Raw genomic sequence first — 26,921 nt, forward strand, 5'->3', positions numbered from 1 at the left:
TACAAATAATCTCATGGCTGAGAAAGAGCTTGTAAGGTGCCAGTGATGGCTCTGCAAGCTAATCCTCCACCTGCAGGCATGCCATGTGGGTACCCGAAAGAAACTCCTGTCTTTTGGCTGCAGAATGGCTTAGCTCTGACCATTGCAGACATTTAAGAGAGTGAACCAGTGACTAAAAGCTCTCTCTCTGTATCTCCTTCTGTCCATAAATCTGCCATTCAAATAAAAATGTCTTTTAAAAATTTTTTGAAAAGCTTTCTAAGATCAATCCCATTCACAATAGCTGCAAAAAAATTTTAAATATCTTGGAATAAATTTAAAGATATGAAGGATCCTTATAGTGAAAATTACAAAACATTGAAGAAATAAAAGACACCAAAAAATGGGGAAAAAATCTTCTGTGTTTGTGGATTAGTTGAATTTGCATAATCAGCATGTCCTACTTCAGAAAGCAATTTGCAGATTCAGTGTCATAGCTACCATTCAAAATAGATCTAGAAAACATGATGCCAAAAATCCTATGGAAACACAAGAGAGCTGTTTTAGCTAAAGCAGTGTTAAACAGCAAAACAAAGCTGGAGAGGTACAATATTAAATTTTAAGACTTAATACTGGGCGTTTGTAATCAGTGCAGCCTAGTATTGGCATAAAAATAAACTGAAGATCAATGGAACAGAATAGAAACTCTAGAAATTAACCCACGTAAATTAAATGAATCTTTAATTTAAAAAGGAAAGTGAATCAACTCAAAGTGGATCAAGAATCTAAATCTATAATCTGATAACATCAAACTACTAGAAGAAAACATTGGGGAAGTTCTGCAAAAAAGGCATAGGCAAAGACTTCTTGGAATATGTTTTTCCATCTTTTAGTTTATGCCCATCTTTTGATGAGATATGGCTCTTGTAGGCAACAGATGGGTTTTGTTTTTTGATCCAGTCTGCTGCTCTATGACATTTGATTGATGAGTTTATGCCATTTACATTCAGGGCTAATATGGATAGGAAGTCAAAGACAGTTGCATATTCTGGTTGGAATTGTACCGGTGGAACCACAGATTTGTGCTTTTTAATGAATAAGTTATTTAACCACTGTATCCTTCCAGTGTGATCATCTTAAAAATATAGTTAATAATCATTGTTAATACATTGGAATTATTGGGAGCATTAAGCTGTTAATACATGTAAAGTACTCACAAAAATCCCATGCCTGTTAATTGTTGATGATGCTACAACCAGTGTTGTTATTGTTACTAATGCCTTTGTTCTAAATTCTGACTCCCAAACCCCCCAAAAAGCTTCAGACCTTTTTTTTTTTGCATTGAAGAATCTGTTTTGTTTTGTTTTGTTTTAAATCCTTTCTCTATTCTTTAACAACTTCCAGATTCTTGGGTTGTGGAAGGGTTAGTGAGGATTGAAAATAAGAAAATTTCATGATTCTTGCTATTGATGGATTTTTCTTGATTCCTGGAGTTCTCTTGATCTACCTAGAATGAATTAATATATCTTGGAGAAGAGAGGAGATATTTCCTGAAACTTTGAAAACCTTTCAGAGACAACATAAAAAGCTCTTAAGATTATTCTGTTTAGAGTTTTCTACTTAACAGTGCCACAGAAACAGCACATGCTGACGAGAAACGATACTTGTAATTTTCATTTTGATCTTTTCGTAGGTTAGTGACATGTAGTGCTGAGCAAGCACAGTTTCCAGTCAGCTGTGTGATTCACAAGAGTAGACAACTGATAACATGTCGTATACTGTTTTGCTAAACTTTGATGTTCAGTAGGTTAAGTGTGCTAAATGTATTTTTGACAAAATTTCAGCTTACATTGAGTTTATTGGAATCAAACCCCATTGCAAGACCAGTGACAACTGTATTTCAAAAATTTTTTGTGGGCCTGGCGCAGTAGCCTAGCAGTTTAAGTCCTCATGAACGTGCCTGGATCCCATATGGGCGCCGGTTCTAATCCCAGTAAACACGCTTCCCATCCAGCTCCCTGCTTGTGACCTGGGAAAGCAGTCAGGGACGACCCAAAGCCACATGGGAGTCCTGAAGGAAGTTCCTGGCTCCTATTTCTGATATGCGCAGCACCAGCCGTTGTGGCTCACTTGGGGAGTGAACCATTGGATGGAAGATCTTCCTCTCTATCTCTCCTCCTCTCTGTATATCTGACTTTCCAATAAAAATAAATAAAAATCTTGAAAAAAAAATTTATAACACTTGAAATCTTCAAAAAGTTCATGAAAATGCTTGTTATCAAAGGAATTGTGCATGTATTTTAATTTTTGTATCAAACTAAACGTCCTTAAAATCTATTTCCATGAACTTTTTAAAGTGCCATGTAATATAAGACAGTATATTTTAAAGATGTTAAAGAATCTAAAAGAGCATCTCTAGCTTCTTTTTAAACATTTTTTATTGAGAACAAATTTCATGTATTTCATATATGGATTTCATGTATTTCATATATGGATTTCATGTATTTCATATACTTGCCACCCTATCCTCCTTTTCTCTCTCACTCCCTTACTCCCACCTTCTTCCTCCCTCTTTTATTATTTTTTAGTTTTTACAGTGGTATATTTCCAGTTTATTTTATAATAACAAGCTTAACCCCCCATCAATTTTTTATGTACTCTGCATGTTAGTTACCACAAATCAGGGAAAACATGTTTGTCTTTTGAGGGCTGGTTTATTTCAGTAAGCATTATGCTCTCCAGTTGTATCCATTTTTTTTTAAAAGGAAGAATTTCATTCTTTTTTTTTTTAAGATTTTTTTTTTATTATTATTATTGGAAAGCCAGATATACAGAGAGGAGAGACAGAGAGGAAGCTCTTCCATCCGATGATTCACTCCCCAAGTGAGCCGCAACGGGCCAGTGCGCACCGATCCGATGCTGGAACCTGGAACCTCTTCCAGGGTTTCCCACGCGGGTGCAGGGTCCCAAAGCATTGGGCCGTCCTCGACTGCTTTCCCAGGCCACAAGCAGGGAGCTGGATGGGAAGTGGGGCTGCAGGAGATTAGAACCGGCACCCATATGGGATCCCGGGGCTTTCAAGGTGAGGACTTTAGCTGCTAGGCCACGCTGCCGGGCCCAATTTCATTCTTTTTTTATGGCCAAGTATTATTTTGTAGTATATATATATATATATATCACAGTGTGTGTATCCGGTTGTCAGTTGATGGATGTCTGGGTTGATTCTGGCTCTCCACTATTTTATGTTGAGCTGCTGTAAGCATAGGGAGTAAACTAACACTTTCATATGCTGATTTCATTTTCAGGAGTGAAATGGCTTGGTCATCTGAGAGATCTATTTTCAGATTTCTGAGTGCTGCTGAGACACTCCATACTGTCTTCCATAACGGTTGTTGTAGAGCTGGGTTATGTTCCTACCAGCAGTGTATTCGGGTATTGTATTGATTTTAATGATAGTCATCTTAGCTGAAGTGAGGTGAAACCTCATTGTGAATTTTATTTGTATTTTCCCGTTTGTTCATTATCCTGAGCATTTTTTCATGTATCTGTTGGCCATTTGCATTTATTTCATCCTTTGAGAAATGCCTGTTCATATCTTTAGCCCGTTTCTTAACTGAATTATTTCATCTTCTTGTTCAGTTTCTTGAGCTAATTATGAATTCTTTAATGTATTTTTGTTAACCCTGTAGCAGATTTGTGGTTTGCAAATATTTTCTCTCATTCTTTCGATTACTTTTGAACTTTGCGGAGTGTTTTCTTTGCTGTGAAGAAGCTTGTTGCCTTAATATCATCCCAGTTGCCTATTTTTGCCTTTGTTACCCATGCTTCTGGAATCTTTTTCAATAATTCTTTGCGCATGTCAGTGTCTTACAATATTTCCCTGATGTTTTCCTCTAGTAATTTCATGGTTTGGGGACTTAGACTTACATTCTTGATCTATTGTGAGTTAATTTACATGGGGCATAAGGTAGGAATCTTGTTTCATGCTTCTGCAAGCCACAGCTGATTTTCCCCATTCCAGTTTCTGAAGAGACTGTACTTTCTCCAGGGAGTGATTTTAGCTCATTTGTCAAGGATAAGTTGACTGTAAATGTATGGATTAATTTCTGGTGTCCCTAATCCATACCAATGATTCTCATGTCTGTTTTGGTGCCAGTATGAGGCTGTTTTGATTTTAACTGTACTATAGTATGTCTTGCAATCTGATATTGTGACACCTCCATCTTTATTTTTATTGTTTAGTATTGCTTTGAAGTATAAAATACCAAATTAACTTTGAGAAATATTTAGTCGTCAGAGAGTCCCATTAAATCCTATATTTGTTGGTTTCTGTTTCACCTTTATCTCAGCAGAACAATTATTCCATCTCTTGCTGAGGAAGCTGGCTATCTTTTTATATAGAAGTGGAATAATTACCAGTTTGGGGTTGGTATTGCTGCACAGCAAGTTAAGCTACTACTTGAGATGCGTATATGCTATATATTGGAGTGCCAGTTCAAGACCTGGCACCACTTCTGAGCCAGCTTCCTGCTAATGCACTGGAGAAGCACTAAATGATGACCCGAATACTTGGATTCCTGCCACCCACATGGGAGACTACATGCAGTTCCAGGCTCCCGACTTTGGCCTAGTCTGATCCTGACTGTTGTAAGCATTTGGGGAATGAACTAGCAGGTGGGAAATCTGTTTTGCCTCTACAACTTTCTGTCTCATTCTCCCTCTCTTTCTCCCTCTCAAATAAATAAAATGACAACAGAAATTAAAATGTTTTCTCGTTATAATGAACCACCACATGTAAACATGCAACAGTATTGACTGATAGAAGTATTCACATAAAAAAGTGACTATTCGGGCCCAGCGCAGGAACCCAATGGCTAAAGTCCTTGCTTTGCATGTACCAGAATCCCATATGGATGCTGGTTCTAATCCCAGCAGCCCCGCTGCCCATCCAGCTCCCTGATTGTGGCCTGGGAAACCAATTGAGGATGGCCCTAAGCTTTGGGACCCATAACCACTTGGGAGACCCAGAAAAAGCTCCTGGCTCCTGGCTTTGGATTGGCTCAGCTCTGACTGTTGCAGCCACTTAGGGAGTTAATCATGGACAGAAGATCTTCCTCTGTGTATGTCCAACTTTTCGATAAAAATTAAGTAAGCATGTTAAAAAAAAGTGGCTGTTCTTTTTTAGGTTATTTATCTTTGTTTGAAAAACAGATTTAATAGTGATAAAAGGAGTGACAGAGATCTATCTTCCGTTGGCTAGTTCACTCCCCAAATCACCATAATAGCCAGAGCTGGGCTAATCTGAAACCAGGATCCTAGAGTTTCTTCCAGGTCTCCCATATGGATGCAGGGGCCCAAGGATTGAGCCATCTTTTGGTGGTTTCCCAGGTGTATCCGGAGGGAGCTGAACTGGAAGTGGTTAATGCCAACTCAAGACATGCTTAAGCTTAGTTGATAATTGCAATTGAACTCTAAAGTATTTGACAGTTTCCAACTGTTGTGTGCTTGTTAATCATTTAGTGACGAATGCAGTTTGTTGAAGTTGTATGAGTGTATGTGTGTATATTTTCCACAACCTGTTTCATTAAGAATCTTTTAATTAACTAGTATGTCAGTAAGTATTAGTTCAGAGTTTTGCGTCTCTCTGTTACATTTACATGTCACCCAAGGTCAGGAAATAGCTTCTTTAAAAATACTGCAATGCGAGTGCAATTTGCCACGCTTTTGTGCCTCTACTTTTTATTACAAGTTTTTACGTGTCATATAGTGAAGCACAACCACCTAGTACTTCAGTTGTAATCTGAACATCATGTTTGACTTTCAACATGATGACTTTCATCTAGGTAAATGAATTCAGTGACAAATAAATCAAATTGCTTAGGTTAAATGTACTGAAAAAGAGGGATGGGATTGATTTTTTGTTAAACACTTTTATTCTTTTTTAACAGCAAAACTAATAAAATTGTTTCAGCAATATGGAAATTTCTTTGTCAAGCCTCCTAAAGCTGTTTGCCTGTTAAAACTGTATATAAAATAGCTGAAACAATTTTAAATCTTTGTGTCAAACCTATAGCTAGTAAGTAAGTTGTTGTTTCAGAAATTACAGAGCCAAGTAATAGTAGAAAACTATATGCTCTTGTCAGTGTATCTGAGGATAAAACTAAAAAGTTCGGGGCCTGGCAGCTAAAGTCCTAGCCTTGAACACACCAGGATCCCATAGGGGTGCCGGTTCTAACACGGCAGCTCCACTTCCCGTCCAGCTCCCTGACTGTGGCCTGGGAAAACAGTTGAGGACGGCCCAAAGATTTGGGACCCTGAACCCGTGTGGGAGACCCGGAAGAGGTTCCAGGTTCCCGCTTCGGTTCGGCGCAGCACGGGCCATTGCAGTCACTTGGGGAGTGAACCATCGGACAGAAGATCTTCCTCTCTGTCTCTCCTCTCTGTATATCTGACTTTGTAATTTAAAAAAAAAACTAAAAAGTTCGTATTTAATTCATTTGAGAAACTTACCATTTTAAGATTATAGTTATCTCTGTGGAACTCTTCAGAAATCTCACTCTAAGTTGAGAAACCATATTCATATGTTTTTCCCTTGAAATGAGGCAGGAATTCTGAGATGCCATTTCTTTAGTTCTTCAATCTCCCAAGCTTTTTCTTCAAAAATATGCAAATGAGACTCATACAGGCAAAACCAAAAAGTATACTGAGGCAGTTTGATCTAGTGATAGACACATCTGCATCCCACATCAGAGTCCATGTAATGTATTTATGTCAATCTCTGGCTCATGACTAGCTTCTTCCCAGTGCCAATCCTGGGAGTTAAAATACTGAGGTGGTTGAGTCCTTGTCCCCCATGTGAGAGAGCCGGTTTGTGTTCCTAGCTCCTGGCTCCAGCCCAGCCTAGCCCAAACTGCAGGCTTTTGTAGAGTGAATCAGTAGATATACTCACTGTCTCTCAAATAAATGCAAATTTTTGTAAAAACTAAAAATCTTGTAAGACCTTTTTAACTGTAGTATTACTTGGCTTTCTATTCAAATTGTGATTACCTATTTTTATCTTTTGAATTTTAAAAAATGTTTTCATTTTATTTGAAAACCATAGAGACAAAGAGCTGGAAAGAAGTGTTTCATTCACTGGTTCATTCTTTTTTTATTATTATTCATTGATTACATTGTATCATGTGATACAGTTTCGTTGGAACTAGGAATCACCCCACCCTTCCCCCCGCCCTTCCCCCATGTGGAATATTCCACCTTGTTGCATATCCACTGATCAAGTACTGTTGAAATTCCCCCTTTGCAAGCATAAACTAAACATAGAGTCCAACATCTTATAGTACAGTCTAGTTCCTCAGCTTCCTGGGGAGACCTTGTCCGGTCCGAGGGCAGAACCATCAGATTATCAACCCGATCAATTAAAGGCTCCAACATACCCTCAGCAACAATTAACTTCTTTGTATAATTAATAGTTATAGTATTGAGTAACCACTATGTTAAAAACAATTGCGATTTCTTAACCAGCTTCTGTGATCACCTCATTGTCAATTCAGTTTTAGTTTATACACAACATATAACATAATATACATAAAGTAACATGTTATACGTAACATCATATCCTCTTAAATTAAGGCAAACATGTGGTATTTAACCTTTTGGGATTGGCTCATTTCCCTTAGCATTATGGTTTCCAGTTTGGCCCATTTGGCCACAAACAACTGCATTTTGTTTTTTTTAATAGCTGAGTAGTATTCCATGGAGTAGATGAACCATAGCTTTCTTATCCAGTCTTCTGCTGATGGGCATTTTGGCTGCTTCCATGTTTTTGCAATTACTGATTGTGCTGCTATGAACATAGGAGTGCATGTTGGTTTCTCATAAAACAAGTGTTCTGGATATATTCCTAGGAGTGCTATTGCCGGATCATACGGTATGTTGATTTTGAGTTGTTTGAATGTTCTCCATACTGATTTCCATAGAGGCTGTACCAACCTGCAGCCCCACCAGCAGTGGAGTAGGGTTCCCTTTTCCCCACAACCTCGCCAACAAGTGTTGTTGGTGCTTTTATTCATGTGGGCCAGTCTTACTGGTGTTAGGTGGTACCTCATTGATGTTTTAATTTGAATTTCCCTTATTGCCAGGGACTTGTGCTGGTTCATTCTTCATGTGTCTGCAGCAGGCAGGACTGAATCAGAAAAGTCAGGTTCCTGTAACTCCAGATCTTCCAAAATTATTTCACAGAAGTGCACATCTGCCATTTAATTTTACTAGTTTATAAATTGATAGCATGGGGCTTGGCAGCGTGGCCTGGTGGCTAAGGTCCTCGCCTTGATCCCATATGGCCGCTGGTTCTAATCCCGGCAGCTCCACTTCCTCTCTATCTCTCCTTCTCTCAGTATATCTGACTTTGTAATAAAAATAAAATAAATCTTTAAAAAATAAATAAATAAATTGATAGCATGGCCAACACAAATTTAAATAAATAATAATGTTTAGATTTATGGGAAAAACAGACTTGTTCTAAGTGTTAAATCTATGCCCTTTTTAAAAAACAGTTTTTATTGTTTTTATTGGAAAGTCATATATAGAGAGAGGAGGAGAAACGGAGAGGAAGATCTTCCATCCTTTGATTAACTTCCTATGGCTGCAAAGCTGGAGCTGAACCAATCTGAAGCCAGGAACCTGGAGCTTCTTCTGGGTTTCCCTCATGGGTGCAGGGTCGTGAGGTTTTGGGCCCTCCTCAATTGCTTTCCCAGGCCACAATCAGGGAGCTGGATGGGAAGTGGCGCCACTGGGATTAGGACCAATGATGGTATGGGATCCCTACACCGTCAATGTGAGGACTTTAGCTGCTAGGCCACCATGCCGCGCCCTCCATTGGTTTAAAAAAAAATCAGTGGAAGATGATTGGTCTAGATGTGGCTTCTGCTGGTGGCTTAAGTGATTGGGCCTTTGTCACCACTGTGAGAAAATCAGATTTAGTTCCCAGCCTGTGGCTTCATTCTGGCACAGCCTTGTCTATTTTGGACATTTACAATATTTTTTTTAGATTAGGTAAGGTACAGATAGAGTTCCTGAAAAGTATTTATAATATCCTTTTTAGCAAAATTACACAACAAAACACAGTGACTAGAAATGGATCAGAATTTTCCAGTTACCTAGGATTGGCCTGTCTCACTTTATCCTTTGAATAGATTGGATGTTGATGAAAAATAGTGGCTTGGAATTTTCAAGTGAAAAAATTGTATATAAATGAAAAAACTCAAATTTGGAATTAGTATATGTCATATTATATATTAATAGTCATTTTCTTGAATTTCTAATTCTCTGTGGTTTTTTATTCTTTTCCATAAAGTTTTGCACTCCACTCTTACTCACTTAAACCTGATTAATATTTAATGCTTAGAAACTTATTTTTTTATTGTAGTAATTCTAAAAGATTGCACATGCTGTTTCAGAAATTCAGTGGTGAAATTTTACAGAAGAGTCATATGAAATCATATATAGTGTCATGACTCAGGTCTTTTTGTCTGATTCATAAAAAGGAAAATCCAGTGAAGAATTCCTTCTTAAGTTAAAAACACTTAAAATTTTCAGTTATTTTATTTCTACCTAACTAGCTTGTTGAGAGTAGGTAAATACTTGGAATTAAACCTATGCTTGATAGAATTAACATTTCTTTTGCATGGTGTGATATGTTTCAGTGAGTGCATAAAGGCAGAGTACTTTGAGACACGATGAATAAAATATGTGTCATGTGTGTAGATCTTTATCCAGTGTAGAGAATAATCAATAACCATTTCTTGGGGCAGGTGTTGTAATATGACAGGTAAAGTCACTACTGGGAATACCTGCAGGCCTATTTGGAATGCTTGGCATCAAACCCTACCTCTGCTTCTAACTCTGCTTCCTGCTACCGTGCATGCTGAGAGACAACAGTGAGGTCAAGTACTTGAGTACCCAGCAGCCATGTGGGAGACCTGGTTGGGGTCCCTGGCTTAGCCCGGCTCAGTTCCAGCTGTTGTAGGCATTTGGGGAGTGAACCAGCAGACTGAAGATCTATTAATAGCTCTTTCTTCCTCTCGCCTGTCTCTTATTGTTACTGATTTTTAAATGCCAAAAGACTAGTCTGTGACATTTTCATAGATGATGGGAGGAAACTTAAACACTCCTAGCTCAGAGAAAAATTACTTTCTCACTGCACAACAAGCTGCATGGTCATCTGTGTGGCTGTCAGCTCCCTTGCCATTAATTTCTGTAGTGATGACTGAGGGGTCAAGTGGATATTCCATCCTTTCTATATGGATGACATGAAAGTTTAGTTGGATGCTACATACAAAATGCATTTTTTTTCATGTCTGAGGAACATACAACTTAGAGAATCCACTACTTTTTTTTAAGATTTTTTTTTTTTTTATTACAAAGTCAGATATACAGAGAGGAAGAGAGACAGAGAGGAAAATCTTCCGTCCAATGATTCATTCCCCAAGTGAGCACAACGGCCGATGCTGTGCTGATCCGAAGCCAGGAACCAGGAACTTCCTCCAGGTCTCCCACACGAGTGCAGGATCCCAAAACATTGGGCTGTCCTCAACTGCTTTCCCAGGCCACAGGCAGGGAGCTGGATGGGAAGCGGAGCTGCTGGGATTAGAACTGGCACCTATATGGGATCCCGGGGCGTTCAAGGCGAGGACTTTAGCCGCTAGGCCACACTGCCGGGCCCGAGAATCCACTACTTTTAAAGTAATGGTTAAACAAGCCTTCTCTTTGTCTCAGAACAAGATATTACCTTATCCCTTTAAACTACTTTCTTATCTATGAAAAATAACCAAGTATAGAGGAGCCAAAATTTCATTCTAGGACAACGACCTTGTAAGATATGTAGCTTCATGAGAAACTCACAGAGAATGCTTCTCACATTTTGACTTCCCAGTATATTTTGTTCCATTGCTTTTTTAGCACTGTGCTCCTTTTGAAGTTATTGTCTTGTCAATAATCAGTGGACCTGAAATTTCATTGCCTGTATATTGCTCTGATTTATATCCATGGAAACAAGTCTTACAGAACAGTTATATAAGAACTGCTAGTCCAAGTGAGACACTTATATAGCCCAGATGCTTTGTTATGCAATATACCTTGCATGGATATTACTATTCAAACATTTCTGATTCTCTGTCTCCTGGTATCTTCAGTGTCTTTGTTCTTCATTAATGACATAGCAAGGAAACTCTCTGAAATCAGTACTTTAGTTAAGGGTCTAGTGTTTAAGCTGAAGCCACCAGTTGTTGTCCCCATTTTGCTTATTATTCCTACTCATTGCTCAAGTTGAGAAATTTGGTCATTAAATAAAACAATTGCCAGGCAAACATTTCTGCGTTTTCTACACAGTGATTCTCATATGTTTTGGTCTTTAGACTCCTTCATACCTTATTTTTTTCCCTGTTTGAAGAGCAGAGAGAAATAGAGAGATCTCACATCTGCTAGTTTGCTCCCCAAATGCCTGCAGCTCCAAAGCTGGGCCATGCCAAAGCCAAGAATCCAAAATTCAATCCAGGTCTTTCATGTTAGTGGAAGAGACTCAAGTATTTGAACTATCACTTGCTGTCTATCAGAGTGCACTCTATCCAGGTGTCCAAAATGGGTGACTGGAGTCCAAGTACTAGGGTCATATATCCCAGTGTTTTCTCAGATATATTGGCGGGGTGCCAGGTCAACAAGTGGGGATGCTGGGACTCAAACCGTTGCTCGTGTCGAATGTCAGCATTACAGGCAACTAGCATTTGTGTCACAAAGCTGACCACAGCTATATGAGACATTTAACTCTTCCCAAATTTCTCTGACCATTTTTTATATATAACATTTTTTCTTCATTCATTCATTTATTTGTTTGTTTTAAAAGATTTATAGATTTGTATTGCAAAGTCATATATAGACAGAGAAGGAGAGACATAGAGGAAGATCTTCCGTGCATTGATTCACTTCCCAACTGACCACAAGGGCCAGAGCTGCACCAATCCGAAGCCAGGAGCCAGGAACTTCCTCCAGGTCTTCCACACAAGTGCAGGCTCCCAAGGCTTTGGACTGTCCTCGGCTGCTTTTCTAGGCCAAAAGCAGGGAGCTGGATGGGAAGCAGGGCTGCCAGGATATGAACCAGTGCCCAGATGGGATCTCAGCACGTAAAAGATGAGAACTTTAGTAGCTAGGCACCAGGTCCCTCTTTATTTATTTTAAAGAAATATTTAAATAACCCTTTAGAAAAAAAAAAAGGCAGGTCTTCCCCAAATGCCTACAACAGCCAGGGCCTGCCTAGGGTGAAAAACCAGGGACTCCATATAGCTCTCTCAAGTAACTGGCAGGACTGGAGTTATCATCTGCCGCTGCTTAGGATGAATATTAGCAGGAAGCTGGATTGGAAGCCAAGGCAGAGACTCAGTCTCAGGCATTCAGATGTGGGATGCCAATATCCCAAGGGGTGGCTTAATCTCCTGTGCCACAAGGCTTGTCCCTATATAACCTCTGTAGTAAACAAAATTACCTTACTTCAACACAGGCTATTTTCTTTTTTTTTATATAAGATTTATTTTATTTTTATTACAAAGTCAGATATACTGAGAGGAGGAGAGACAGAGAGGAAGTGGAGCTGCCGGGATTAGAACCAGCAGCCATATGGGATCAAGGCGAGGACCTTAGCCACTAGGCCACGCTGCCGAGCCCCACAGGCTATTTTCTTATACTCTCTGACCAAAAGCATGTTTAATTTTATATGCAGAAATATTTTCCTTAGTAATTTTAAGTGCATATATTAATTAAAATTTTAATCCCCACCATAATAGTATATGCTAAACAGCCATATTTTAGATCCTCATGTGCTGATGAGTTGCAAATCTAGGTGACTAAATATGGACCACTCTGTCATATAAGATACAGGACCTTCTAGCACCTTGAGCATATATTTTTAAATCCCTGTTACTGCCAGATCCAAAGGGACATGCTTGGTTGTAAATATCAGACTGAACACAAGAAAAGTAAAGCATTTATTTTTAACAGATATTATAGCTTGTTCATAGGCCTGTAAGTGCTGGTGCCATTCACCAAGTAAGGGTCATTTTCCTAATAAATACTGTTGCCTTTTAACCTAACTCATATTTTGTATTTATCATAATTCAGTATATGCCCATGGAAATGGTTTAGGGAAAGGTAAATTTCGGGTCGTTTCTTCATGAAGAAGAGGTTTAAGGTCTGTTGCTTCATGTTTTCTCCCTATAAAATCTTCTCTTTTTTAAGATTTATTTATTTTTATTGGAAAGTCAGATATACAGAAAGGAGGAGAGGCAGAGAGGAAGATCTTCCGTCCAATGGTTCACTCCCCAAGTGGCTGCAATGAAGCTGAGCCAATCCGAAGCCAGGAGCCAGGAGCTCTTCCAGGTCTCCCACATGAGTCCAGGGTCCCAAGGATTTGGGTCGTCCTCAACTGCTTTCCCAGGCCACAGTCAGGGAGCCGGATGGGAAGCAGGCTGCTGGGATTAGATCCAGCGACCATATGGGATCGTGGTGTGTGCAAGGCGAGGACTTTAACCACTAGGCTATCGTGCCAGGCCCCTTGTAAATTCTTCTAATTCGTGAATGTGGTGTATTTTCAGATCCCCCTTATCATAATAATGGTTCATTTTTATAGCAGTTATGCATATTGTTTGTAAATTTATTCTTAATTACATTCATGCTTTATGTAATATTTCTATCAAGGGTGGATCACATGTATGATAATATTTCTGTAAGATAATAATGGAGAAGAACTAACACTGGGAGGGTAAGCCTTTGCCTGTGGTATCAGCTTGTTAGGGGTGCTGATTCCTGTCCTGTCTGCTCCACTTCTGATACAGCTCCCTGCTAATGTACCTGGGAAAGCTACAGAAGTCCAAAGTGCTTGGGATTCTGCACCCACATGGAAGACCTGAAAAAGGCTCCAATCTGCTGACTTTGGACTGGCCTAGCTCTGTCCTTGTAGCCATGTGGGGACTATACCAACTGATGGAAGACATCTCCCTCTCTGTATCTCTGCCTTTCAAATGAAAATGAATGAATGCTAAGTGATAATGATAAGAGCTAAAAAATATCCTAATACAGGACTAGCACTATGGCTTAGTAGGTAAAGCCACTACCTGTAGTGTCAGCATCCCACATGGGTACCAGTTTGTATCTTGACTTGTTCAGCTCCCTGCTCTCTATCACTCTGCCTTTCAAATAAGTGAATAAATCTTTTTTTTTAATTTCCTATTTCCTAGTGATATCATAGCCAATGTAATGTTATAGCATATCATATGACTCATACTTAAGGCAATGCTGTTATAAACCTGCTGGACTGCCTGTCATATAAAAGTACAACACAAAATTACAGTGCATGATAATGATAAAAATCAATTAAGTTGTCATTTATGTATTTTAATCATTTGAAAGTATACTTTTATTTTAAAAAAACATTAACTGTGAAATACTACAATATGTTGTGCCACCAGTAGCCTCATCATCTTGTATTTACTATACCTCTTGGTTACGTCTTCATTTCTTACACTTATTCTCCTTTTTTTGTTTGTGCATCATAGCCTCAGCCTGCAAATAGTATTTCCTACAAGCAGTCATGTTGACTATCTGACTTGGAAATCAAATAAAAATGATTAAGGACTGTGAGGGTAGAAAATCAGTGGTAATGATCACTCACCAGTCAGACATATATCCCAACAGACCATTGCTATAGTTTTGTTTTGTTTTTTCTTTTTAAACAAGAGCAGAGTGATGGGAACTGTTAAAGGATCTGCTTCAATAAAGGCTATGAGTCTAACAAAACTTTAAGAAGGGCCACGTAAGACGTAGAGAAACTTTTAATGACCTGAATTGAAAATCAAATACTTAATGATACTCACATAAGGACATCACCTAGTAACAATGACTGTACCTGGTTTATTATTATTGTTGTTGTTGTTATTATTTATTTGAGAGGCAGAGAGACAGAATGAAGGAGATCCTATCTATTGGTTTACTGACCAAAATCCCATAAGGGGCCAAAGCCATGAACTTAATCCAGGTTTCAAGTCCTTACCCAAGTACTTGAACTACACCCATCACATGCTACCTCATGATTCACATTCACAAGACCCTGTATCAGAGTAACTGGGATTGGAACCAAATACTCAGGTATGGAATGGGTACATCCCGAGTACCCACTTAACCCTCCTCATTCCTGTATTAATGTAAGTGAAAGTTCCTCCTAAATAATAACATAATCTTTCTGAGAGTTTGTTAGTAGAATAACCAAACTAGAGTAGTTATGTGGCTTAACAGTTAAGATGTGCACAGTTCATATTAAAGAACTAGATTTGTGTACCAGTGCTAGTTTCTTCCATGGGAAGCAGCAGAGATCGCTCAAGTATTGGGTCTCTTGTGTCCACATAGAAGGCCTGAATTGAGTTCAGCTGCAGCTGCCCCAACTTCTGCTCTTATACTCACTTGGGAGGTGAACCAGGATATGCAGTGTCCTTCCTCACCTCCCAACACCATGTTAAAAATGCGTAAAAATGTCCAACTTTAGTTTTGTTATGTGAAGAAAGTGAAATGATTAAAAAAAAAAAAAAAAGTAGGCCAGAGCCCAGCGTGATAGCCTAGTGGATCACCTTGCAACTGCTGGGATCCCACATGGGTACTGGTTCATGTCCCAGCTGCTCCATTTGCCCTCCAGCTCCCTGCTTGTGGCCTGGAAAAGCAGTAGAGGACATCCCAAAGCCTTGGGACCCTGAAACTGTGTGGGAGACCTGAAAGAAACTTCTGGGTCCTGGCTTCTGATCAACTCAGCTCTGACCATTATGGCCACTTGGGAAGTAAGCCAGTGGACAGAGGATCTTTCTCTTTGTCTTTCCTTCTCCTTGTAAGTTTGACTTTCCGATAAAAATAAATAAATCTTTAAAAAAGAAAAAGAAGGCCATCAGTATACTGGTTGTAAATTACGGCACAATAGAATTAAAACTTAAAAAGATGTCCTTATTTAAAATTTCAAATTCATGAAACTACAAAATTTTACATTTCGGTTAAATTTAATGAAGTTTTGTTGCATATTCAAGAGTTTACTTAAGGAAAAATCAATATCTAAATAAACATGATTAGGACTATTGTATACTTACAAAATTTTTTAAATTTATCAATAAAAATTTAAAATTGATAGCGAACATTTTAAAAATCTGTTCTTCCTCAGCTGTAGGCAACTGCCTAGGTTACCTTGTACCCAGACAACTGTTACACTGCTGGGAGTAAAGCAGTCAGTAGCTGGTAGGTACTCTGGGCCTGGTTAATGCCAAATTTGTGTTAACAATGCCAGTGTATCAGCATAGTTACCTATTCTATTTTTGTTTGTTTTTAAAGATATGAGGGGAATTGTGGAGTCCCAGGCCAAGATATGCCACCCTGGCCCCAAGGCAGAGAAGGTACTGTGGTTTGATGCAGATTGACCAGGGAAGGGGGTCTGGGGATATATTGGAGTGGAAGGAGCTGAGGGCAAGTTTTGTCAGGGAAGGAATGACTTCTGCAGGCTTCTACAGATCAGACCACTGCACTCACAGGTAGGCAAGGTTACTGCAATGAAGTGGGTTGGGGGGGAAACTAGAAGGCATATCTGGGTCAGGCCGAGGCACCTGCACATGAAAGCTGAGCGTAGAGAACATGCCTGCTTGGGCTAGGCCACAGTACCCACCCAGAAATATCCAGGTCAGGAATGGGTCACTTCAGACTGGGCTGCAGCACTCAAGAGAACCTGATCAAGGAACAGATTCTGTAGGGGACTTGTGGGCTCTCTGTGGTACTTCAGCACCCGCCAGTTTACAAGAGAGCTGGGTTAGTGACTTCCCTGAACTATGCTACAGACCATGTCAAGTAGTGCCATGGCACCCATCTGTATACATGAGACCTGGGGCTAAGAGTAGGCCAGTAGGAGAACTTGAGGAACATCTATAGTAGACCTCAGCTTCCACTGTGGGGAGCACAAGATTCATGGCTGGGGGCTTCCAGGCCAGGATGAGCTATGCCAGGACAGGGTGTGGACCAAACATGGCTGAGCTAGGCTGCCACACTCATCAATGAGAGCTGAGACTGCAGTGGGCCATGGTAGGCTGGCTGGAAGCACCTGCCAGCAAATGCAAGATCTGGACATGGGAACAGGCCTGTTAAGGGAACTTTGGGGACTCTCATGCTAGGCCACAGCTCCCACTGTTGAGTGTGAGAATATTGGGTAGACCAAGCTGGACAGGCTACCTCATGCTTTGATGCTTGCAAGAGCCAAAATGGATGTGGGACAGGGCTAGGCTGAGGAAGCCACTGGGTCATATGAGATTCGGGTCTGGAGGTGGCCTAGGCAGGGATAGTCTGTGTCACTCACTGGTGAGAGCAGGAATGAGTGCAAACCAGTCAGGCTAGGCTGCAGTGCATGCTGATGCATGCCAGGACTAGGGAACAGCCGTGTCAGGCAGGGTCACAGCACCCTCCAGCACGCATGAGATCTGGGGCTGGGAGCAGGCCTGGTAGGGGAACTTGGAAAACTCCCCTGCTAGGCCATAGATCCCACAGGTGACCATGATGACTAGGACTGGGTACAGGCCAGGCCAGTTTGATCTATAGCATTCATCAACATATGTGTGTGTTGGATCTGGGGGGAGACTGGGCTGGGCCAGTGCACAGCACCCACTAGCATAAACAAGAGCCTGGATGGCATGCAAGTCGAGCTGGTTTGCACCACAACACCTACCAGTTCACATGAGGGCTGCAAGTGGGCCAGGCTGGGCTAGCTTGCTGCACCCATCAGTAAGAGCTGGGATTGGGGACAGACTGGACTGAACCAGGCTGTAGAACCTCTTAGCAAAACCCAAAACTGGGAGCAAGCCATCTTAGACTGGACCAAAGCACCTGCTGGTGTGCTCGAGACACAGATCTGGGAGTAGGGCTGATAGGTGAACCTCGGGACTCCCTTACTGGGCTGCTGCTACTAGTTAGTGTGAGAGCTGGGTCTGGGGGTGGGCCATTTGGGACTGGGCTGCCATACCAGCTGGCGCACAAAAAGAGCCAGAATTGGTACAGGCCAGCCACACTAGGTTGCAGCCCCAGGTGGCAAGTACCAAGACCAGATTCAGGTCACATCAGGCTGGACTGTAGTACCCACTGGCAAGTCCAAGATCCAGGGATGGGAGTGGGCATGGTAGTGGAACTGTGGGCACTTCCTTACTAACTGGAAATTTAGAAGAGACTTCATGTAGAGACAATACTTGAATTGAAATTTTGAAGGTAATGTGTAACTATGGCACTGATACTTGAGTCAGAGGATATTCCAAAGAGAGGTAGGAATCTGCATGACCAAAGATTGGAGGAAGTGGCTGCGGGTTAGGCAGGAAAGCATAGTGATTTCAGAGAATGATAAGCTGTGGATAAGTAATTTGAGGAAAAATTTGGAAATTCTTGCCCAGAAATATTTTTATCATATTGTGTTTCTTTGAAAGCTATTAGAGACATTATCTGTTATTTATGAAAACCTTTGCTACAACATTGGGTCAGATAAGGAAGAATTTGGAAAAAGGAAGACTTGTTAGGAAGGTTTTACATTGATCTAGGAAAAAGGAACTAGAGTACAAAAACTACCACAGTTCAGAACTGCCCTTGAATTAACTGGTAAGATATGATAAATGAAGGAAAAATTTAAAGGTGATTCTAAGGTTACAAATCCAGAAAAATAGAATGTCAGTGTCATTTGCAAACACAATGAAAATGAGCCAGTTGTAAGGAAAGATTATAATTATGATTTTGAACATATTGAGTTTGAATCCTGTATGCAGGAAGGATAGCCAGCTGGAAATGTCAACTTGAGATAGTCTTAGCTATAAATACATATTTGGGAATCATCTGCATAGAAGTGATAGTTGCAGTCCTGGGAGTGAATCAGCTCTAAGTATGGAGAGAAGAAAGTAGTTTCAAACAGTATTTATTTATTTGAATGGCGGAGTAACCAAGGGAGGAAGAAGAGAGGGAGAGAGATCTGCCATCTGCCGGTTCACTCCCTAATTGCTCACAACAGCCAGAGTTAATACAGGCTTAAACCAGGAGCCAGGAATTTGTTTGCTTTCCAGGTGCTTAAGCAGGAAGTTGGATCAGAAGCAAATTAGCTGGAACTTGAAGCAAGCACTGTGATATGGGATGCTATGCTAGCGTCCTGAGCAGTGGCTTGACCTGTTTCACTATAAATGCCTGCCCCAGTGGGGAAAAAAAAACATTTAGAACAGTACTTTAAAGAATATGTGTCTATGTTGGTGAGAGAGGGGAAGAAACAAAAAAGAGGAAAAAGCTGGTCAGAAGGCTAGAACAACAACAAAGCTAGAATTGCTCATGGTTAATGAAAAGAGATTTTTCAACAGGTTATTTGATTAGTTTTCTGGAAGATGCTATTGCTGTTATTAGTAAGAATAAGTAGGTGGCATTATTGACTATAATGTGTTATTTGCTATGTTACTAGAAATAATGCATTAAAATGATTGCATTTGAACATTATGTCTTTTATGGTCCAATTTTAGTGTCTTCTCTTCTTCAGGAAACAGTTATTGTGAAGTCATTCGGAGGTAGATACATTGTTAATTATTATAAGTGCCTATTTTGCACATGGTATATCAAAATATCAATGTTTTCTAGAAAACGATTTTTTACATCACTAATTATGATCAAATATGAAGCAAAGCCAAATGAGACATTTTCACAGCAGGTAAAATTCCTACTACCAAAAAGACAAAAATATAACAAATGCTGACTAGAACACAAAAAAGGGAACTCTCAGATACTGTTGTTTAGTAAAGCAAGGTAGCATTGTGGAAAACAGTATGCAGTTTCTTCAGATGTCTCAGTGTATTTTCTTTTTTTAAAAAAAAATTATTTATTTTATTGGAAAGGCAAATGTACATAGAGGAGGAGAGACAGAGAGGAAGATATTATGTCCGATGATTCACTCCCCAAGTGGCTACAGTGGCTGGTGCTGTGCCGATCTGAAGCCAGGAGCCTGAAACTTCTTTCCGGGTCTCCCATGTGGATGCAGGGTCCCAAGGCCTTGCGCCATCCTCGACTGCTTTCCCAGGCCACAGACAGGGAGCTGGATGGGAAGTGGAGCTGCCGGGATTAGAACTGGTGTCCATGTGGGATCCCGGCACGCTCAAGGCAAGAACCTTAACCATTGCGCTATTGCGCCAGGCCCAGCTCGGTGTATTTTCATAGGAAAAGAAATTAGCATGTCGGGCCCGGCACCGTGGCCTAGCGGCTATAGTCCTCGCCTTGAAAGCCCCGGGATTCCATATGGGCACCGGTTCTAATCCCGGCAGCTCCACTTCCCATCCAGCTCCCTGCTTGTGGCCTGGGAAAGCAGGAGAGGATGGCCCATTGGGACACTGCACCTGCGTGGGAGACCCGGAAGAGGTTCCTGGTTCCCGGCTTCGAATTGGCGCAGCACCGGCCGTTGCGGCTTACTTAGGGAGTGAATCATCAGATGGAAGATCTTCCTCTCTGTCTCTCCTCCTCTGTGTATATCTGGCTGTAATAAAATGAATAAATCTTTAAAAAAAAAGAAATTAGCATGTCAGAGTATATTTGTAGGTTTTGGTTTATCATAGTACTTTTCATAGTAGCCAAAATGTGAAATGGACCTACATGTTTATGAATAGGTAAAAAGTGGATGAAGAAAGTGTGGCAAATATACACAGTGTATGTAATACTATTCAGACATTAAAAATAATGAAATTGTGGGAAATGCATTGTGGCACGGCAGGCATTCCACGTCATAATGCCAATTGAAGCTTCCTAATCCATCATCCTGTTAATGCACTAGGGAAGGCAGTGGAAGTACTTGGGTCGGCCCGGTGCAGTAGCCTAGCAGCTAAAGTCCTCGCCTTGCATGCACTGGGATCCATATGAGCACCGGTTCTAATCCCGGCAATGCCACTTCCCATCCAGCTCCCTGCTTGTGACCTGGGAAAGCAGTCGAGGACGGCCCAAAGCCTTAGAACCCTGGACCCACATTGGAGACCCAGAGGAGGCTCCAGGTTCCTGAGTTCGGATTGGCTCAGGTCTAGCTGTTGCAGCCATTTGAGACTATCAGATGATAGATTTTCCTGTCTGTCTTTCCTCTCTCTGTATAGCTGCCTTTCCAATAGAAATAAATAAATAACTAGTAGAAGGGATTTTGAATGTTTCAGGAACAGAAGAAATGATACTCTTGAGATTATTAATATGCCAAATTTCCTGATTTGATCATTTGTATGAATATATTATTTAAATCATCACATTATAAATATGTAAAATAATTATGTGTCCATTTAAAATAACATGTAATTTTTCAAAGATATGTTTGAAAATAGAAGATCTTTTCACTATGTTAAATTCCTGGCCTTTGAAATTTCCTAAAGAAGAACCCCAATAAGTAGGGATTCAGAACTGATAATTCATTGATGATAATAATAACAATTACAGTTCACAGTTTTGAATGGTCCCACTATTTGGCATACATTATGCTAAATGTTTTTGCATTATTTTAACTATTTCGAGTGTCTGCTATGCACTAAGAGATGTGTAGGCCCCTAGGGATAGGTCCATAAATATAAATCAAGTGAGTGGAATGTAAGATGGTGAGTACTATGGGGAAAAAATAGAGCAAGGTAAGGCAAGTCAAGAGTACTTGATTTGGTGATGGGAAATGCGTTGCATTGTTAAATAGGATGATCAGGATGGGCCCAGTGGGAAAGACTGTGCTGGTGCTGAAGCATCTGGATATTTGAGAGCACCAGGCAAATGTGCCTAGGAAAGCAGTGGAGATAGGGACCCAAAAGCTTGGGCTCTTGAAGCTACATGGGACACCCAGATTTCCAAGTTCCTGGCTTCAGCCTGGGACTGCCTCACACATGTGGGGAATGAACCAGTGGATGGAAGATCCATCTGCCATTCCATTGTTTATTTCAAACAAATATTGTTAAAATAGTGATCAAGGGAGAGAGTGACAGATAAAATTTACGAATCCATGGATGGGAGAAAGACAAGGCAGATCCCATTACTACAACACTATGGAATAGGTACCATTCCCATTTTATAACGAGCTCCCTAAGAGGAACCAAGGCATAAAATCATGAAATAAACTGCAACATCATTATAAAATCAGAATCTGGCTAAAATAGGAAGCAAGCTATTTCCTCTAATTGCATATGAAAAATTTCAGAAAGATTTAGTAGTGAATTGCCATATGACCTCTGCAAAATACTAAATGAAAGGCCGGCAGTTCTGTAGTGGACGGTTCATTTAGCAATGACTGTAATTTTCTTTATCTGCAAATGAGCATGACTATTTATAGAGGTTTTAATTTCATTAGCTTTTTCAGTTACATGTGACTTCTCTTTATTATAAGTACAGTTGCTTGCAATGGGGAAACCTCAACTGAACTTGAGCTGTGGTTATGCAATAAGGTGGAGGAATCCACCATGGTGGGAGGGTTTGGGGAGGGGTGGGGAGAACCCAAGTATCTATGTAACTGTGTCACATAATACAATGTAATTACTGAAGTTAAATAATAAATAATTAAAAAAAAAAAAATAAGTACAGTAGGTTCTGTTAATAGAAGGCTTTTGTATTACAACAAATCCAAATTTTAATTTCATTGTTGCAGTCTTTTTGTACTCAACCTTCTTAGAAACAGGGATATATTCATAAATATAATGATATGTTTTCTTCAGTTCTTCCATATAGAAAGCCATTCTATATTATTACAATATTGTGATTACATTTGTACATTACCTTTGTGCATGCTATTGATGATTGAAATGAATCAATGTAATGATAAATGCAGATTGTCTGGCCCATATGCCACCCATGCTTGGTATGGTTCAATGCCTCTGTAGTATAATTTGATCTAGAAAATCTTTGTTAGAGATTGATTTATTTATCTGAAAAGGAAAGCTGGAGAGTGGGGAGCGACAGAGAAAGAGAGATCTTCCACCTACTGGTTACCTCTGAAATCACCACAACAGCTAGGACTGAGCCAGACAAAAGCCAGGAGACAAGAGCTTCATCTGTGTCTCTAACATGTCCCAAACATTTGGGCCATTTTCTGCTGCTTTCCCTTCCGTGTTAGCAAGAAGCTGGATTGGAAGCAGAGCAGCTAGGATGCAAACCAGCACCCATATAACATGTGGGCAATGCAGGCAGTGCCTTAACTTAGTTCACCACAATGCCAGCTCCAAGAAAACTATTTTAATGAAGACAGTCTTTTTAAGTAATGGAGAATCTAAGCGTACTGTGTGTGTGCCTTTCTCAGTGATTCCCCAGCTCAATTTCAGACCACTCTGCTTCAAGATTGCATGGATTAGGAGGCTCTAAGCCATGTTCTACCCTAAGGTGAAAAGACATAATAGTGCATTTTTTGATATATTAGATTGATAGTTTAAAAAACTGCTACTTATTATGAAGTTAATTTCCAATATTGGGGATTCCATTTTTACCCACTACTTCATGTTTATGAATTTTTCATCATTGACTTGTGCAGGTGATCATTTAAAAAGCAGCACTTTGCTAGATTCTTGGTGGTTTATATAATGGTTTATTAATGGGACAGTTAATTAGAAAGTGAGAAATCACATAATTTTTGAAGTCATCTTCGACAGAAACAGTAAATGAGGGATTGATGGTTGTAATTGTTTGGCACTAGCAAGCTTTTGTCAAGTGGGGGCATCATTGGTCTTTCCTAAGTTAGCAGTGTGGGAAGAATGGTTTGCTTTTAAACTTAAATGACATTACAGCCACACCTTTCACCTTATTTAGGGAGAACCACTGTTTTATATCTGAGCTTTACTACTAAATCTAGCATTCCAATAATGAAATTTTAAAATCCTGAAATATTCAGTAGGTTTCTTTATATCTTTCATCTGTATTGGCCTCCTAAGTTATCAAAACGATGTAATTTTTATTTGGTAGAAGCAAATGACATGGTTTTAGACTAATAAAAGTTTAAAATAAATTATTATTATAACAGAGTCTTAATTTTATTACCAACATTATTATTTTAAGTGTATGAGTAACGGGGAAAATATATGCTTAGAATTTAGTACATTCATTCAACTAACTCACCTGAAATTCAGAAATAGCTGTCAGTGATAATTGAAATTTATTTTGAGCATATCCAAAATAATGTGTGCTGTTGTAACCATTACTGACTCTTGCTAAAATCTCTAAAACATTTTTGTCAACACTCTATTTAAGAAGGGTGTTAGAATATGACTATCATTATGCTGTTTATTTAAAATACATCTATGACTACTGTATTTTTAAGTCACTATGATTTTGATCTCTTCACTAACAGTTTGTGCTACAGTTAGACGTCAAAGTGTATAATGTTTAATATATGTAAAAAGGAACCATATTTGTGCATGATTACATTTGGGGAAATTTTCCAGGGTGTGGGTTATACAGATATTCGCCCTTAAGTGTTTAAATATTTTAACATGATGTTTCCATCAGTAAAGCTCTTGGCTTGTTCTTACGTAGGAGTTTAAAATCTTGCATATCTGCATCCTTGTCAGCCAATGCCATGGGCTAAAACCGAAGATAATAACTTAAGATTTATGTCTCCCTCACACAGGTTACAGTTGTCGTGAAATGTCAGTTTTGAAGAACCTAAACTGACATCAAAGGGTTCAGATGATCTAGTTAGGTCAATTAATGTTAATTTTCAGCTTCCATTAAATTCTTTTAATGTTTTCCTCTTTTCTTTTTTTGTAGCCAAGTCCTATACCAAGTCCTGTTTTAGGTCGAAAGCCGAATGCTAGTCAGTCATTGCTTGTATGGTGTAAAGAAGTTACAAAAAACTACCGGGGAGTGAAAATCACCAATTTTACCACATCATGGAGAAATGGTTTATCCTTTTGTGCAATATTACATCACTTTAGACCAGACTTAATGTGAGTAAGAAACATTCTTCATTCCCTATAAGTATTTTCTAAATAACATTTTAATAAAAAATATTTCTTAGCACTTATCTTGAGATCATAACTTTCTAATTTTATTACCTGAATTTCCTAACTTTTTGAAAGAACAAGTATCTGTCACAGAAAAATCTTTTTGATACCTAAAAATCCTCTTTTCCCTTTTAAAAATAAATTTTCCCATAATTTCATGCAAAGAACTGACTTCAAATTATTATGAAAATTGTGTTAGTATTAAAATGAGACAAATAAAACCTGTAACTCTTTGTACATCCACAACAAGGGATTACCTCATGGAAAATTTGGTTGTCAAGCCTAGTCTGTGGTTCCCGACCTTAACTTCTCTTTCAGATGAAAAGCTGCAGGCATTGAAGCATTCAATCACTATTTATTTATTTATTTATTTATTTTCTTAATTTTCCACACTATTAGTTTTGCTGATTGGATTGCTGTGAAATTGCTAGTTACTTTTCGGTGTTATTGAATGTCAAATTTTTCAGATTCAGTTTGTTTTAAAAACAACTGTTTTTATCAAATACTGCATGTACCCACTGTTGCATTTTCTCCCTCAGCGACTACAAGTCTCTGAATCCTCAAGATATTAAGGAAAACAACAAAAAGGTAAGAATTGCCAATAACAAAAATACATAGTTTCAATTTTGGCTTCTCTGCAGGTTTTTATTAATTTGAGGGAAAGTGAGATTATTTTGTGAGGTCACAACTGCCGCTCACAGAAGGTAGTGTGTTTCCTGCAGTTCAAATGAAATGTGTGGTTTTCTCTGATTTGCCATGGACTTTAAAGATCACAGGTACCAGGCTGGCAACAGATAACAATATGTGCATGACCTTTATTAAATGTTCAATATGTGTGAAAGCACATTGCTTTTATTCTAAGACACAGCTTTTAAAAAGTGTACCAAAATTCTGTATTGTACACATAATATAATGTAAGTTTTAAAAAGTGGTGGACACAGGTTGAGAACAGGAGCCTGATAAGTAAGCATGAAAGAGTACCTAAGTTCTTAGAAAGAAAAAGACACAAAATTTGGTTCCTTTCATTTTATGATCAAGTGTTTGTATTTTTCTACATATTTAATTTGTATGCTGAGGTCACAGCTTCCCAACTGGTATGGGGTTTATTGACCCATGCACCTTTCAGGACAGTTCGGTAGGGCTCACTGGCTGGAGTCCCCTGAGCCAGCTATCTGTGCTGCAAGCTTACTTACCTGTTTCTTGCCACGTACAGTACAGTGTTGTGATTTTTCTGTATGCAAGGCAAAGAGCACCTAAGTCAGCAAACAATAATTACACAGTTTTATAATTTTTATAATTTTTTTTACTAAATTGTTTAACTGATAAACCTACATATTGTTAACAGAAACACATTTGCTTCAAGTTTGAATTTAGATGACAAACCACTTTGCTGTTAGCCATGTACTTGTGGAAATCATACGCAATCCACTGTTGTAGATTCCAGCAAATACCGTTTAAGTTTATCTCTTCTTCAAAATTGCATTTACATTAATTAAAACATTTACAAAACATACATTACTTTGTTTCCCAAATTCTGCTTTATTAATATTGTCACACTTCATTTTTAAATATAATTGATTTTGTTTGTAATCCTTTGCATTTTATATTTGTAAAGCAGTATGTACAACAAAAGAGGTCCATTACGAAAAAAGGTTCATGGGAGAAACTAAGCAGTAATTTCTGGTCTAAACTAAACTTTTTAAATGTTCTTTAAATTGAATCTTTAAAATCATTGGTGATTAAAAAGTCTTGGAATCTTTAGAAAAATTAATTTAACAAGTTTTTCAGATGCTTTTTTTTTTACTTCTATTACTGACTAAAACCAAAAGTTTGTATGACTGTTGACATCAGAAAATTGATTCTTTGTAAATGAACGATGCTGGCCATGGA

The 26,921-nt window shown here is 39.1% G+C and overlaps 1 protein-coding gene across 4 annotated transcripts in view; it reads left to right on the forward strand.

The window, feature by feature from the left end:
• The window catches only part of EHBP1 (EH domain binding protein 1), a 307,647-nt gene that overhangs the window by 168,555 nt on the left and 112,171 nt on the right, over nt 1–26,921 (forward strand). For all 4 annotated transcript variants that reach the window (XM_058667867.1, XM_058667869.1, XM_058667868.1 and 1 more), the window contains 2 exons: nt 24,796–24,974; nt 25,571–25,619. In XM_058667867.1, the coding sequence (XP_058523850.1) occupies nt 24,796–24,974; nt 25,571–25,619 (228 nt within the window). The remainder of the gene's footprint in view (nt 1–24,795; nt 24,975–25,570; nt 25,620–26,921) is intronic.

The sequence above is a fragment of the Ochotona princeps genome, chromosome 8 (genome assembly GCF_030435755.1).
Source record: "Ochotona princeps isolate mOchPri1 chromosome 8, mOchPri1.hap1, whole genome shotgun sequence".
Lineage (NCBI taxonomy): Eukaryota > Metazoa > Chordata > Mammalia > Lagomorpha > Ochotonidae > Ochotona > Ochotona princeps.